At 36.6% G+C, this 15147-nt stretch overlaps 1 protein-coding gene across 3 annotated transcripts in view; it reads left to right on the top strand.

Annotated features, from left to right (window-relative positions):
- The window catches only part of PRKG1 (protein kinase cGMP-dependent 1), a 1327126-nt gene that overhangs the window by 1297671 nt on the left and 14308 nt on the right, over positions 1 to 15147 (top strand). For all 3 annotated transcript variants that reach the window (XM_053583838.1, XM_053583837.1, XM_053583839.1), the window contains 4 exons: positions 4477 to 4616; positions 5896 to 5985; positions 13051 to 13192; positions 14427 to 14590. In XM_053583838.1, coding sequence (XP_053439813.1) covers positions 4477 to 4616; positions 5896 to 5985; positions 13051 to 13192; positions 14427 to 14590 — 536 coding nt within the window. The remainder of the gene's footprint in view (positions 1 to 4476; positions 4617 to 5895; positions 5986 to 13050; positions 13193 to 14426; positions 14591 to 15147) is intronic.

The following is a 15147-nucleotide window of genomic DNA, read 5'->3' as shown; positions in this document are numbered from 1 at the left end:
AATGCACAGCCAGTGGTACTGAGCCAGTTTTAACCTTGCTGTGATCATAATGTTTCTTCCCAAGAAGGGCAAACAATTAGGTCCAGTAGGAGACAATCCTTTTTAAGGTAACTGCCTATGCCCAGGTGGAAAGGAAGCCTGTAGCCTGTTTAATGACAGTGAAAACATTCATCCTCAGAGCTCCTTAAAATGCTGACCGTGTCACCTCTGTCTTCAGGCCAGCTTTGCTTTGCTCATTTATTCAAATGCCAATATAGGGCATCACAGTGAAGTTCTGTTTTACTGTTAATGAAACTTTCATCAATTCTGACTTCTGATCTAGCGCATAGGATTATTTGTATAAAATAAAGCGAAAGTTTTGATTTCTAGCACTTTCTTGTTCATTTTTCATTTCTCAGAATTTTGAGAGTAAAATTATTACGGTATATGCCTGGCCAGTCTTTTAGAAGTAGCTTCTCCAATCTTTACTTATTAGCACTGAGGTGGGTTGTTGGGGATCAAAATGGGAATAAAGTGACATTCACCTGTGGTAGGTCATATTTTGAGGCAATAGTTTTGGGCTGAAAACACTATTAAATTAAGAACCATATACAAATAAAAGCAACTAGTATTTATTGAACACCTTACTCCAGACACTTTGTTTGATATATAGGCCCTTTTATTTCAGCTCTATAGGTAACCTATGAAAATTATTCCAATGTTACAGATGAGGAAACAGGGGCAGAGAGAGTTTGAGTAACTTTTTCAAGATCACAAACCAAAAAGATGTTTGAGATTTAAACAAAAGTAGTCAAATATCAGACTTGCCACCCTCTTGACCGGTGCATAAATTGGTACCCCTAAGAGATCAGGATAGTTGGCAAAGGCAGACAAACCTGAGAGCCTGTCTAACCAGCTAGGCTGGGAAGGGTTCCTGGGGAAGAGACAGAAGAATAAAATTGCATTCTTTTCCTCCTGTTTTGCTGACCTCCTTCCTCACTCAAGACTAATTTCATAGCTCTAACTGACCTGCTATATAAAATCATCATCATCATCATCATCTTCTCAATTTGGCAAAAGTAGACTTGGCATAATTAATTTGGCCTACAGGAAAAATAAATAGCAACCCAAATTTTAATTTATAATTTTTTATGGATTAGTTTTGTTAGAATAATTGTATAATAAAACATAATAGCATAGGCTCACCAAATATGAGTTGCTATAATTTTGTTTGAGTATTTAGATGGAAGAAAAAAATTGTGATAGGGTTTCTAAGGAGAAGAATATTGTAGTTCAGCCTAAAGGTTGCTATGCTATATACAACTTCCAAGGTCTTTTGCATTCATAGAATTCTAGTAGAACTTGAATCAACTTGAGAAAGTCAGACAATAAAAGTAAGTAGCTATTATAATTTAAAAGAAATTTTTAAATGTTTTCCATGGCTAGTGTTTTATTTTTACTCATTGTGAAAGTGAAGTACAACAATTGCCCAAAAGTTAAGCAATTCAAAGAGTAAAAAGTAAAAATCAACCACGATTCTCCCAAAGAGCAAACCATTGTTTAATCTATCACTGGACATATTTTTGATTGGTTCTTCATAAATTTATTTTAGATAGAAATGTAGAAGTAGATATATACTCACATACAAACATACTATTTTGGGGATCATAAAATAGGGCCTGGTTTATAACTAGTATCTTCCAAAAGTGTGTTTTGGTTGTTTTCCCATAATGTTGGATACAATGCTAGCCATCAGTTAAAACTGCATTTCATAGACATACTGTGATTTATTTTCCAAGTTCCTCTTGATTTAGATTGATTACAGTTTTTTGGGTTTTTTTTTCCCAATTTATCATGAGATTTCTGATACACATGTCAGTTGGGCTTCATTCCGAGAATTAACTCCAACATTATTGGCTGTGGCATTAGCTTAGCTTCCCAGGTGTTTTCACGTGCTTGGACTTCCTGGTCAGGAACCTGGTTTCCCTGAGTCTTGTGGTATTCTACTGTAAATTGGAAATGGAGACTCTGAGGACTCATGAGGTTTTTTGCAGAGTGCAAAGAAAGGTGGTTCTAGACCCAAGGATTTCTTCCCTTTGAAGAAAAGACAGATGGTCTGTATGGCTCTCTAGACTTCCTCTAATGAATACTTTCTGTATTGGCAAATGCTGAGGCTGAGTCCCAACATTCTCTGTAGCTTTTACCTATGTTTCATGCCATCTGCCACTTGCCAGAACTCATCACCCTCCTCCGAAACCCCGTGGCTTCTCCTAGCAGTATTTGAGCAGTCGGGTGCCTCAAAAAATCCCTGGTAACACACCGAGGTCCCTGTAATTGCCTAGGAAAATGACAAAGTGAGGCTTTGGCTGGTCTCCCAAGCCACATGCCTGGCATAAGTGAAGCTTAAAGATAATGAATACATCTTTCAGCTTTTCTCACAGAAAGCCTATGAGTTGGCTGATTCAATTAAACTCTGATTTATAAAGTACCAATCGCTGTGCTTTTAGTCTGTTTTGTATTTAGCTGAAAGGAAGTGGCACGTACTGGGAACAGCGTGGGCCATTAAGCACTGAACATGAACCCAATTCTGCCACTTATACTTCTGTGGCCTTGGGCAAGACGCGAACCTTTTTAATAAACCTCAGTTTGCTTTTCTGAAAAAGTGGCATTATTTAGAGACATCTGATCTGGCCCTGTTTGGTACTGATGGCTGGGTAGGGCAAGGGTATCAGCAGAGAGACCATCGACAAATGCCCACTTGGTGGCAGGTGGCCATTTAAGATCACAGTGACTCTGTGAGATGGCCGGGATCCTCCTCCACCGTGCTAGGGCCCAGAGCAGTTAAGGGACTAACCCAAAAGCCAGAGAGGGTAAGTGGAGTTAGAATTCAAGTCCAGGCCTGCAACCACCAAGCCCGAGTTCTTTCCTCCTACCATGTACAGAGGTGAAAAATCTGTGTCATCTCCAAAGAGAATCATTTTTACATTAGCCATTTGAACTCCACGAGCGTCCTCAGGAGTTGAATGGGGAGAGACCAAGGAGAGAATATGAAAGTATGACTTTTGCTCTCGGTTGCCGTTCTCTGACCTAGTTCATTTTTCATGCCGTCTTCCTTCTTTGTCCAGATTTCCTTTAGAAGTGAGTTTTCACATTTTGGGTTTCATTATGAACTACAACGGAGTTCATTTGTATCACACTGATCTGTCATCTTAAAGAGTTTCACAGACAAAATAGAGGGCCTTTGGCTGTTAAAAGCATTTTCAAATATCCATTTTTCCTTCTAACCTGTCACACAGAGTCACAAAGGCTGGCAGCAAACCAAGACTTGTTTATGTGAAGTGTTCTCGTGGTCCCTCCTAAGGAACTTGCCACACGAATGTCCTCTTAGCTAGAATTCAGTCTGTACCTGAGGGCATGAGGAAGACACTCAAGGACTTCTCTGTCCCTGGCTGATGAAGCAGGAAATAATTCATAACTAAAAGGGAGATAGTTCTATTGCCGCTGAAAAGTGGGAACAGCATATTACCTTATTTCCCCAAGGTGTCATTAATTCCAAGTAATGTGGGCTGCTGGCGTTGTCTCCCCTGTAATGCTATTAAGTGATTAGTCCTACTGTCTCCTTTCCTTAAACGTTTCCTTGTTACATGTTTTTATACAGCAGTCAACATAAACCAGGAGTCTGTCTGAGGTATGGCATTTGGTAGACCCAAGCCTCCTCCCAAATCACGCAGAGCCCCGTGGGCTGGGATGGAGGCGTTGGAGGAATGAAGACAGCAAGGCTCAGAGTAGATCCCCCCACAATTACTCAGGAGAAATGGTTGAGGTTAAAAGGAGTTAAAGCCATCATGCATGTTTTCAAAGAAAAAAAAACAGTTTTCAAAATCTCTGGAGAATATATTCTTACTTTTCTTTCTTCTTTATAAACTGTAGAAAGGAAAAAGGTGGCAAAAGGAAAAAAAACAAGAAGTCAGGCAGTACGGAAGATACTACAGGTTGCAGCCCCAGCAGGGAGAAGGGGCTTCCAATAAACTTGAAAATTCTAGAAGTCTCTGTGGCCGAGAACCAGAGGCAGAACGTAATGGCCTAGATGACCGTTTGTGCCATCTGCCCTTGGAGTAAAATTGGAGAAAAATTAGTTTTTATTTCTGTTTTTGTGATGGAACAGGAAAAATTTACTCAAACATGAAATGAAATAACAAAAATAAATTAAGTATATTTTTTCCCTTCTTAGCCACATGGGAACAAAATTAATTAGTTAAAATTCTTCCAAATCAGGAAAGTGAGATTGGAGGATAGTTGTGAACCTTGAACTTCAAACTCAGCTCTGGAAAGGACTTAAACTCTGTGTGTGTGTGTGTGTGAGAGAGAGAGAGACACTTGAGTGGTGGAAGGGGTTCACTTAAATGCCCCACACATCTGTTATTTGAGAATAATAATATGCTCTGTTATATTAAGTTGACAGGCTTTCCCTCACTTACTCTCTTCTTTTTTTCTAAGGTCCAGTTGAAAAGCGAAGAATCCAAAACATTTGCAATGAAGATTCTCAAAAAACGGCACATTGTAGACACCAGACAGCAGGAGCACATCCGCTCTGAGAAGCAGATCATGCAGGGGGCTCATTCCGATTTCATAGTGAGGTAAAGACCCTGCCCTGGGACAGAAGCCCCTGCCTCCAGGGGCCGGGGCAACCAGAAACCCTCCCCATGGGCTCACTGTTGACACCTTTCATTCATGCAGAGAAGCTTATTTTTGACTCTGATCTTAAGAAAGTTGGTGGGGGCAAGACATGATTGCAAGAGGGACTTTACCTAACAAATGCAATCAGTGTAATCTGGCTTATTGTACCCTCAATGAATCCCCAACAATAAAAAAAAAAAGAAAGAAAACAACCCTCCCCCCCAAAAGTACTAATTCTGTCTCCCCACCCCTTTTCTTATTAAATGAATCAGAGTCTTGAAAAAACTGTGTTTTCCTCAAAGGTATCAGAGTCCCTAACATTCTATTTTTATAATCTTTTTTTACTCCCAAACATTACATAGACCTCTGGTGCTTAAAAGACAAAATAACAAAAATCATACTATTTAACCTATTTATTTGAATAGTTTTTGAAGATCCAAAAAATGAAATGGCAGCTGATTACTTCGGTACTAATAAGAGGATAATGGAGGGATTTTTTTTTTTTTTTTTAAATCCAAGACAGTCTCACTCTGTCATCCTGGGTCGAGTGCCCTGGTATCAGCCTAGCTCACAGCAATCTCAAACTTTTGGGCTCAGGTGATCCTTTTGCCTTAGCCTCCCAAGTACCTGGGACTACAGGTACCCACCATGATGCTAGCTAGTTTTTCTATTTTTAGTAGAGACAGGGTCTTACTTTTTCTCAGACTGGTCTTGAACTCCTGAGTCAAGCAATACAGCCATCTCAGTCACCCAGAGTGCCAGGATTTTAGGAGATTTTATATGCAGTAAAATTTTTATAGTTAATTTTCCAGTGGCCCTGGCTAAAAAAGGAGGTCACAAGAATTAATAGCACATGAACTTCATATAACTCTGTATGTGTAAAGTTTAATCTGCTTTATATCCATGTGCGCACTGCATGTTTATGACCAGTAAATGTTGCTCAGGAGTTCTTGCTGTAAACATCAACCAAATTGAAACTGAAAGAATCCCAGGAAACCTCCTTTGTCCATAATTGTTAGGATTAGTTTATTTCAAGGGAAAGATTAGGCCCCTAGTCTCTCTTATTAAAATCTGATACAGGAGCCGGTTTCTTTTTCCTATTTGTAAACTAAGATCTCTCTTATACTTCTGATGAAATTATAGCAAATATATAATCAGGAATATAAATCCTCAAAAATATACATGTTTTTAAAAGACGATGCTGTATATAACCTTTGTTTTCTTGTTTGTAATTTACAGACTGTATAGAACATTTAAGGACAGCAAATATCTTTATATGCTGATGGAAGCTTGCCTAGGTGGAGAGCTCTGGACCATTCTCAGGGATAGGTAGGAGATTTAAGAAATTTCTACTGCTCTAAAAACATAGTTGCTCGTGTTGGTCTTTAAGAAGAATTGATACAATGAAGTATAACAAGCATATTTAAACTTTGTATGCTTATTTTCAATAGATAAATAAGAGGCACCACTCTCTATGAACATATAAAGCTCTCTATGTAGTTAACCATACAGGCTCAGTACCACGATAAAAATGGTAGCTACCTACTTACCTCCCTAGCAAAGTCTATACACAGGCCTTAGATTAACATGAATATGAGGATTTGACTTCATAGCTTTAACATGAAGAGAATGATGGCTATTTTATAATTTTAGTGTGGATTAACTATCAGTTTAATTGTTTCACTCTTTTTCCATATTGGGAGTCTCCTTTTCATGACACTGAGCATTTTTTCCAAATTCATTTTTTTCCTCTATGTTGTTCTTTGGTTGCAAAATGTACAGGTTTCTAGCCATCTCTTTGAACCCTTAGTAAAAGAAAAAAAATGAATCCATTCATATGTAATATTTCAAGTAAGCAGTCTGACTTAGATTTACCTTTTTACCCTTCCAGAGCAAGTGAAGTTTAATGCTTGCTTCTTTTAATTATGCAAATTCATTGCATCTTAATTTTCATCTCATAAAATTCCATAACTAGCAAATTATCTTTTTATTTAATATATCCCAAGAAATGTATCAGATCATTACCTACCCAAGTGTTCACTCTTTAAAAAGAAAAGAACACGATTTTATTTTCCTATGAACAACGTCTTGATTATTTTCCGTGTATAATCTGATCCTTCAAGCCCTCTTTGCTCCTGTAAGCACTCACTCTCAGACATTTGTATTTTCCATATTTGTCTCAGGCCTGCCTCTTAGATGCTTCGTCATCTTTCCAAAACTGAGTTATAGATGACCCTGATGTTAGCAGAGAGCCAAGTAATTTTTTGACATTTGTTACTTTGTAGATATCTCAGAATAAAACAAATGGCTCTTTTATAAAGTACTCATTTAAATTCTCATTCCCACAGTGTTGTTATCATACCTTTATATCTTCATAAAAAATGTATTTTCAGATCTTTGATTCCCATGGCCTTAGTTATATATGTCAAATTGATTTTTTAACATGTAGTATTCTATTACATTAGCGTTTTATTGCATTTCTTAAATTTTAAGATAAAAAAACACAAGGGGGTGCTTCGTGTTGGCATTAGTGAACAAGGTTAGTATCTGTACTAAGCTGTACATCATAGTATGCTATTATATTATTATTACTAAATATTTGTGTATAGATTATATGCCAACTATTGTATTAGAATCCAGGGATAAGTGGATGTGATTCCACTCCTCCGAATTTATAGGCTGTTGCACAAAGCTAATATTTTGATCTGTGATTTAATATCTGGTATATCCTAATGTGTTTCTACTATATTATTTTTGACCGGATATTTCAACCCACTGATTTATTTAAAATCTCTTCCCTATTGTTTTCTAATTGGAATCGGAGAAGATTTACAGGTGAAATAAAACATGAAAGCAATAATTCACCCAGGAAGAGGACTGGCTATATTCTCATAACTTATTACATCTTCTATTAACTCCTTTAACCAGAACAATAGCTGTAATAATAATGATAAAACTCAACCTAAAGTCATTCATGAGGTGTCAAACAAACACAGGCATCAATTTGCAACTAAACTTTGACAGTAAACATTCTTTCATAATTTACCTCATTTAACTTGATTTCACCTTTTGTTTGTTCATAAATTCTAGCCAACAACTTTGAGAGAGGTGTATTTTGATGCGTCAGGGTAGTGTAATTTCCTATGAAGAAGTAGCTTACCTCTGGCGGAGTAGGTGGAGAGAAAATAGCAGTTCATTTCTCTGCCTCCACCAGGCTGCTTTTGGTCCTTACTTTCCCCTCCCTTTTATCACAGTCGCGTTTAGGGTGCGCAGTTGCTGAGTTCCCCCAGTGTGCTTAATTCTCCATGAAGAGGCATGATCTGCAGAAATAGTGGCTATCTGACTCTTCCCTACATATAAAATCCCCTCAGAATCACTGGCTTCTGCTAGCTCTCTTCCTTCTGTGTAGCTTTACTGCTTTCATTCTCACTGATTTTTCTTTTGCTTACTCAAGAAATTGCTCAATGCATCCCCAACAATAAAAAAGAAAACGCTGCTGAGGGAAAACTATGAGTCTAGATAGCCAGTCTACTGTCAATATTGCCCCTCGCTAGCTTTTGTTTAAGACTAAGTGTTAGAAAGAAATGGAAGAATGGCAAGGGAAAGATTGTGCCATTGGAGGGTATATGAAAATATCTGCGATCCAGAAAAAAGAAAACCCTGTCCATGTATTCGGTTTTCCTTTTCTATCTGAGGACAGAAGCAAAAGGAGAAGCTTTTCTGAAAGCATTCAGGAAATGTATTTAGGCTGATCTAAAGAAAGGCTTGGCTGACCTTACTCATTACTGACATGGAAATACCTCTGAGCCTCAGGGATTTAGCAGAGGAAGTCTCTGATAGCAGCCCAGACGTCCTCCTCCTGTCCCCTCCCAGCTGAGATGACCGTTTCCTGCCCCTGGCTCTTCTTCCTCTCCCCAGCACAGGAGAGAGACACAGACACAGAGCGGTTCTTCATTTGTTGTCAAGAAGTAAGAATGACAATGACACCATCATTTTGGGACTATTATTATTAGGTTTCATGTTTAATCTTCTACTTTGTGGCTTTTTTTGTCTCCCACAAGTTCTGTTCCATGATTTGCCACAGGGTGGCAAATATTTTATTCGCTTTCCTTCTCTAACACTTAAGGAATTGACGAACCCCCACAACTTTCTTAAAAATATAAGTAGTTAATATAATAGATAAATAAATATAGATTAGTACTTATGTATCCCAAATGCAAATAAATACAGATTAGTACTTATATTGACATATAGTCCTTATATTGACTTATAATTTAGCCTCCCTAAGTTTACAACTATAGCATTACATATAACTAATATATAATATTAGTATTTATAGTTATTTATTAATATTAGTATTTAATGTATATTCTAGTTTAATGAAATTTAACATCTCAGTGATTTGTTTCATTAGAATTTTTAAAGTGTGTGTTCACTTTTCTTACTGAATTCCTTAAGTAAGTACTTTGGAAAACATAATTTTCAAATCTCAGAAATCTCACTTTCCGGTCATGATATCCTGCGTGTATCTTATAAGGCCACAAATCATAAGGGACTTCCATGTTCAGTCTTCTTGATTCCACCTCTTTTGTGGAAAGTAATTATTTAAATTCCATGTAAGATGACCTAATAGGTAGAACAGATGAAAGACATCTCAAAGGCAGTAAGTCTTATCTTCGTAATAACTTAGCCTCCCTAAATTTATAATTGTGGCAATATGCTCACCCAGATTGCAATATACTTCAGAGTTATTCACTCACTAATGATTGTTGTTACTAGTCAATAAAAAGAGTGACATTTTTGGATGAGAGATATTTTGTCTTTGTTACATCCTGACACGTAAAGATTCAGTTTATGACAAGTTGATTAAACACTGTGATTAAACTTTAATTTGATTCCATCAATAAATAGCCCCTAATCCTTTTAATCAAATTACTGTTTACTACCATCTAGCCTGAAACAACCACCCATTCCCAGAGAGGTGTTGAGTACTTCTTACTTGTTTCAATTGAAATGACACAGCTGTCAAGGCATAATTTATTATTTCAGAGTGATATAGGGCAAGTGATTTATTTCTTTAAGCAACTCTCTGAACTGTTGATGAAACAAACTTTCATGTCTTTTTAATATCAAATTTACATTGCCATTTCTAATTCTAATAGTTATTTTTCATCACCAGTCACTCTAACATTTTGCTTTTCGACTGCTTTCAAGATGTGTATTTTAAAATGCACAAATTACATACATCAAATATTTAGCGAATGAAACAGTGTGTTGCTGGTGAACATTTTGTGTGCATATGTGACACTGATTTGTCAAGGTGGGAGGTAAGGTTTACATTTGATTTTCAAAATCAGCTACAAATATATTTATATATGAAAGATACTCAATATAGATTTGTTGAAGGAATTGAAACCAGCTTTCTAGACTCCTCCAAATTCCAAAATGGCTCAGAAACAAACAAAAAAAAAAACTTGGGACAAATAAACAGAGCTAACAAGAACTGACAATCCAAAGATCTATGATTTATGGTCAGTTTACTTCACATTGAAAATGGAGGGTTTTGGCTGGAAGACAATAAAAGGGTAAATTTTTTGCCTATACATTTGTAAGAATCATGGGAAAAGTGAAAAGAACAGAGATTAGCAGAGGATTCTTCAGAGCTAATTCATGGCAGTTAGCCTTGGCCTTGAAAAGCATTTTAGTAACAGTGATAATTCATGTTGCAAATTCCCCACCTCCACCCCCAAAATACTTTAGCCTGCCCTCTATTATTTTGGTTAATTTTCTTAGATTAAGAAGTGGTAGGGGTGGCGTCTATGGCTCAAAGGGGTAGGGCGCCGGCCCCATATGCCGGAGGTGGCGGGTTCAAACCTCGCCCTGGCCAAAAACTGCAAAAAAAAAAAAAAAAGTAAGAAGTGGTAGCTAAAGAAGAGTTTTCTGGCACTCAATTATAATGGCTATTTATTATGAGTTTTGTGCCAGAACTTATTCTAAGTACATCATCAATTGTTTGAGTCTTTACAATTAACCCAATGAGATTGTTACCGTTATTGGCCACATTTTGCATAGTCAAACACTGAGACCCAGTGAAGTATAGTTAGTTGCTCAAGATGAAGCAGTAAGTGGAGCCCAGATTTGAACTCAGGAGTCCCGTCTCAGGGTCCATATTCCTAATTTACAGCCTCCTCTTAAGAACTTTGAGTTGGTATTAGGATTTCCCATCTTCCAGTGAATAACCAGCCTATTCAGAATGTAGATACACCATTCAGCAGAGATTTCATGAGAAACTGATTTCTCACATAAGCATTTACTTCCACTTTAACATTAACAATGCATTTGGTGGTTTGGTTCCATTAACCACTGAATATTAAGGAAAGCAGAAATACGTTCCCAGAATCACACCTGCAGAAATAATCTCTTCTAACATTAATTAAGAATCTGTAGGCTTTCAACAAGGCCCGCCCAAATCATAGTTAGACAGTCCTGATATAAGGAAGCAATCAATTTGCTGGTTGAAATAAAACATGTAATATGAAATAAGAATCTATTCCATGCACTCTTTGTATTGCTTTGTTTTGCTTTGCTTTTCAATGTTCTCCACTGAGAAGGGACAGAAGTCAAATACAACACTCAAGGTGGCTAAAGCAGTATGCTAATTATATTAACACAGATGTTCACTATTTAAGTAAATAATCTCTCCAATTGAAAGAAATCTCAACTCTTGATAGGCAAACATACATAACTTAATTACGGGCAAAGAAGAAAGGATCTTCAAGGCAATACTCTAATCCCTTTTCCAATACACAGGATTATAGAATTTCAGTTCTGCAAAGGACAGCTCCAAGTAGGATAATTGCCACACAAGTTATGTCATTTATTTTCTGGTTTGGCTGTAGTTCTCAAGCTTTCTCTTGTCCTCATAAATTAACAACTGTTCCATTCAGATACTTAGTAACTATAGCTAAGATTTTAGTATCTAGAGAAGTGGATATTATTCCTAGAATTGTATTTTAAAAGAAGAGATGATTATTTCAATGACAATTCAGGAAATATTAGTAGGTGAAGTGAAGACCATCCCTTTCTGGAAGACAGAAGCTATTTCTGAAAAATAACCAGAAAGTTGACTGCCTTAGCACTTGATTCACTTGTTCATTTGGTAAAAATTCAGCCATATTCCACTGCCCATATTGTAAGACATTACTCCTTAATTTTGGAAAAGACGTAGATGTTACCAAAATGCAAATTGGCATCACAGCCTCTCATGAAAGGAAGCTCTGGAGCTACCATTTTTGGCATACTACCCAAAACCACCTGTGTGCTTGTTGCTCATGTTACGTCTCAACATCCTTAAGAGTTGATGTGCATACTAATATTCTTGAATTATGAAAATATTGAGTTGTGCTTACTCCTTGGGAAAGAACAATAAAACACATTTTTAAGGAGTTTCATGATAAAAAGAGTTAAGTGTAAAGGTTTTGCCCTAGAACCAAGGAGCTCACCTTAAATGTCAAGGCTTTTTCGTTTATTGTTATTTTCAATTGATCAATCAATAAACATGCATATACACATATATTTATGTGCATATATATGCGTATATCCACACGCATACATATATAGAGAAAGACAAAGATGAGACAGAGTTTTCTTGCTAAACATTATAATCAGCTTTACTAGTAAACATTCCCTTCCAGTTAGCTTTTTCTTTCTAATTGTCTTTTAGTTTCATCTTCTCCTATTAATAAGAAGGCAGGAGTGTAGGAAATAGATACTGTCTTGATGACAGAAGATGGAAAAACAGAATATTTAGCTTGCAACATGATTGCATCAGTCGCATTACAATTCATTTCCAGGGGGTTCTCTGAAAACTGGCTTTTAGGTCACAGTCTCATGAAATGGGTCCACCTCATTTAGAAAGATTCGACAACAAGCCCGCTAAGAATAAACATGAATAAACCCATAAACCTCTCCTTTAAAAAGCAAATCCTTGGTAGACAAGCTCTGAAGTATAATCATATTAATTCTCTCTTCTGTAATAGTATCCATTCTCTCTTCTGCCCACTGCTATAACTCTCTGCCTTTTTCCATAGTAGTGGGCTGTTGAGAGGAAGCTACTAAATCCGTGAAGTGCAGTGTGTTATTGAACGCCTCATCAGCCCTTTCAGGAAGTTAGATTTCTCTATCTCACTCTTAAAGGCAGATAATTCCTTGACTTGATCCTGGAATGCTTTTGAAAACCCAATGCAATGCTAATCATGTGACATTTAGCTACTAAGACATTGTGCTCTGGGTTAAATTTTGGCAAAGTTATACAGTGAAATGGGAAAAAAAGAGAGAAGCTTGTTAGAGAAACTAATTTCTCATCCACTTTCTATTCCATTTTCTGTATCTCAGAGGTTCGTTCGAAGATTCTACAACCAGATTTTACACAGCATGTGTAGTAGAAGCTTTTGCCTATCTGCATTCCAAAGGAATTATTTACAGAGACCTCAAGCCAGAAAATCTCATCCTAGATCACCGAGGTTATGCCAAACTGGTCAGTGCATTTCGCATGGGGATTCTACCCCTGCAGTTTTAAAATATTTGTTGATAAAGCTGTGTTTGTTTGCTAACGTAGTCTTAGTTTTATGTGGTTACTTTTCTTAAAAGCAGATTTTAGTGTTACAATTTTCAACTCAATATTCTTTCACTTTATGTAACAGTTATGAGAAATTAAAGTGGCTAATTTAAATTAACAATAGCCTAGCAAAATATGCTCTCTCATAAGGATTAGAAAATACACTTGCTGGCATATATCATAGACTTAAGAGAGATCATAGAAGACCTTTCTTCTACTCAGCTTTCTGCCATTCAGAGGCAATAGGTGGTTGTATTAAAAATCTATGAGTCATTTAATATTTTAATATTTTAGATTTAAAAATAATGCTAATGGGGGAAAATGGACTTTACAGACAATGCCGTCCTGCTATGTTAATAATAGTAATAGAACAAAAGCCCTAAAGATTTACCATAGAAGGGAAGTTCTCTCATTTAAAAATGCACCTTTTTTTGGATCTGTCAGTACCTCATTCCATTTTTAAACTTTTTTGGAACTTTTATTCATATAGTTTTTAGAGAAGTCAAATCAGTAGCAGTTAGTTACTTGCAATTCAACCAAATTGTTTTAGAAAATAATATTAATAGACTTTCTGCACTCAAAGCTGTTTCTTAAGAAAGTTTCTAGAAAAATGAATAAATTTTTCTTTTATTTTGCTTATGTTTATCAGTTGCAGAGTTATTGGTCCCATAACTGTGTTATTCACCTCTTTTAAGAATCAAGTGGCTTCTTAAATAATTAATGCTAAATGAATTGTCAACTCTATTAAATCCAGCAAAATTATGAATATTCTGGGAAAGATGTTAAGTAGCCCCCCACCCCCCGCCCTGATCTTTTAGAAATTTTGAGTAAAGGAGAATGTCTTTGTTTCTGCCCAAACCTCCATTGGCATAAAAGAAGGAAAAATAAAAACTGTTTCCAGAAAGAAAGGTTTGCCTTTATTTTTCATGATGTAAATTTTATCTGACACTCACATTGCAACTTTTTCCATTAAAACTACATTTGGTAAGGGAGGCTTTGTTTGCAGTAGAGCAGATTCCTTTTAAAAGACAGGACTATAATAACTTGCATCTTTTTTATTATTATCATCATCAGTATATTTCAGCAAAATAACTCATTGCTTTTAAATGAAATTGTATGTACCTTAAGTATCTTGTTTTTTTCTCTTCATAAGGTTGATTTTGGCTTCGCAAAGAAAATAGGGTTTGGAAAGAAAACATGGACTTTTTGTGGGACTCCAGAGTATGTTGCCCCAGAGATCATCCTGAACAAAGGCCATGACATTTCAGCTGACTATTGGTCCCTGGGAATCCTAATGTATGAACTTCTGACTGGCAGGTATGGATATCGATAGGGAATTACTGATAAAAATAGACCAGCAAACAGCTACACACTCTTGCCATTTTCAACCTGATTAGACCACCTTAAAGTAAATTTCACCATATCTTAGTGCCACCTTTGAATTAGTTATGCAAATGTCTGGAATTTATTAAGCAAGGTCACAAATGGGTCAGATGAGGGCAACCACCTCAATACCAAGCTTGGTCTCATTTTGCTAATTCTCTAGACATATGTGAATGTGCAGGGATCCAGTGTCCTTTTATGAAATTTTTGAGCCTAGTCATTTAGCCAGCAAAGGAGATGATAATCATATAAAAATATCTAGGGTCAACTTTTCTATGAAGTTAGAAATATGTGTAGCAATTGTTATATCTAAATGAAATGTGAATGCTCTGCAGATCTGTTTTATTTATTTATTTATTTATTTTTGTAGTTTTTGGCTGGGGCTGGGTTTGAACCCACCACCTCCGGCATATGGGGCCGGCACCCTACTCCTTTGAGCTACAGGCACCGCCCAGCTCTACAGATCTTTTGTGCAGAATTATAATTAACAA

The sequence above is a fragment of the Nycticebus coucang genome, chromosome 3, assembly GCF_027406575.1.
Source record: "Nycticebus coucang isolate mNycCou1 chromosome 3, mNycCou1.pri, whole genome shotgun sequence".
Classification (NCBI taxonomy): Eukaryota; Metazoa; Chordata; class Mammalia; order Primates; family Lorisidae; genus Nycticebus; species Nycticebus coucang.
Note: the sequence above shows the minus strand (reverse complement) of the source record. Positions and strands in the feature narration are given on the sequence as shown.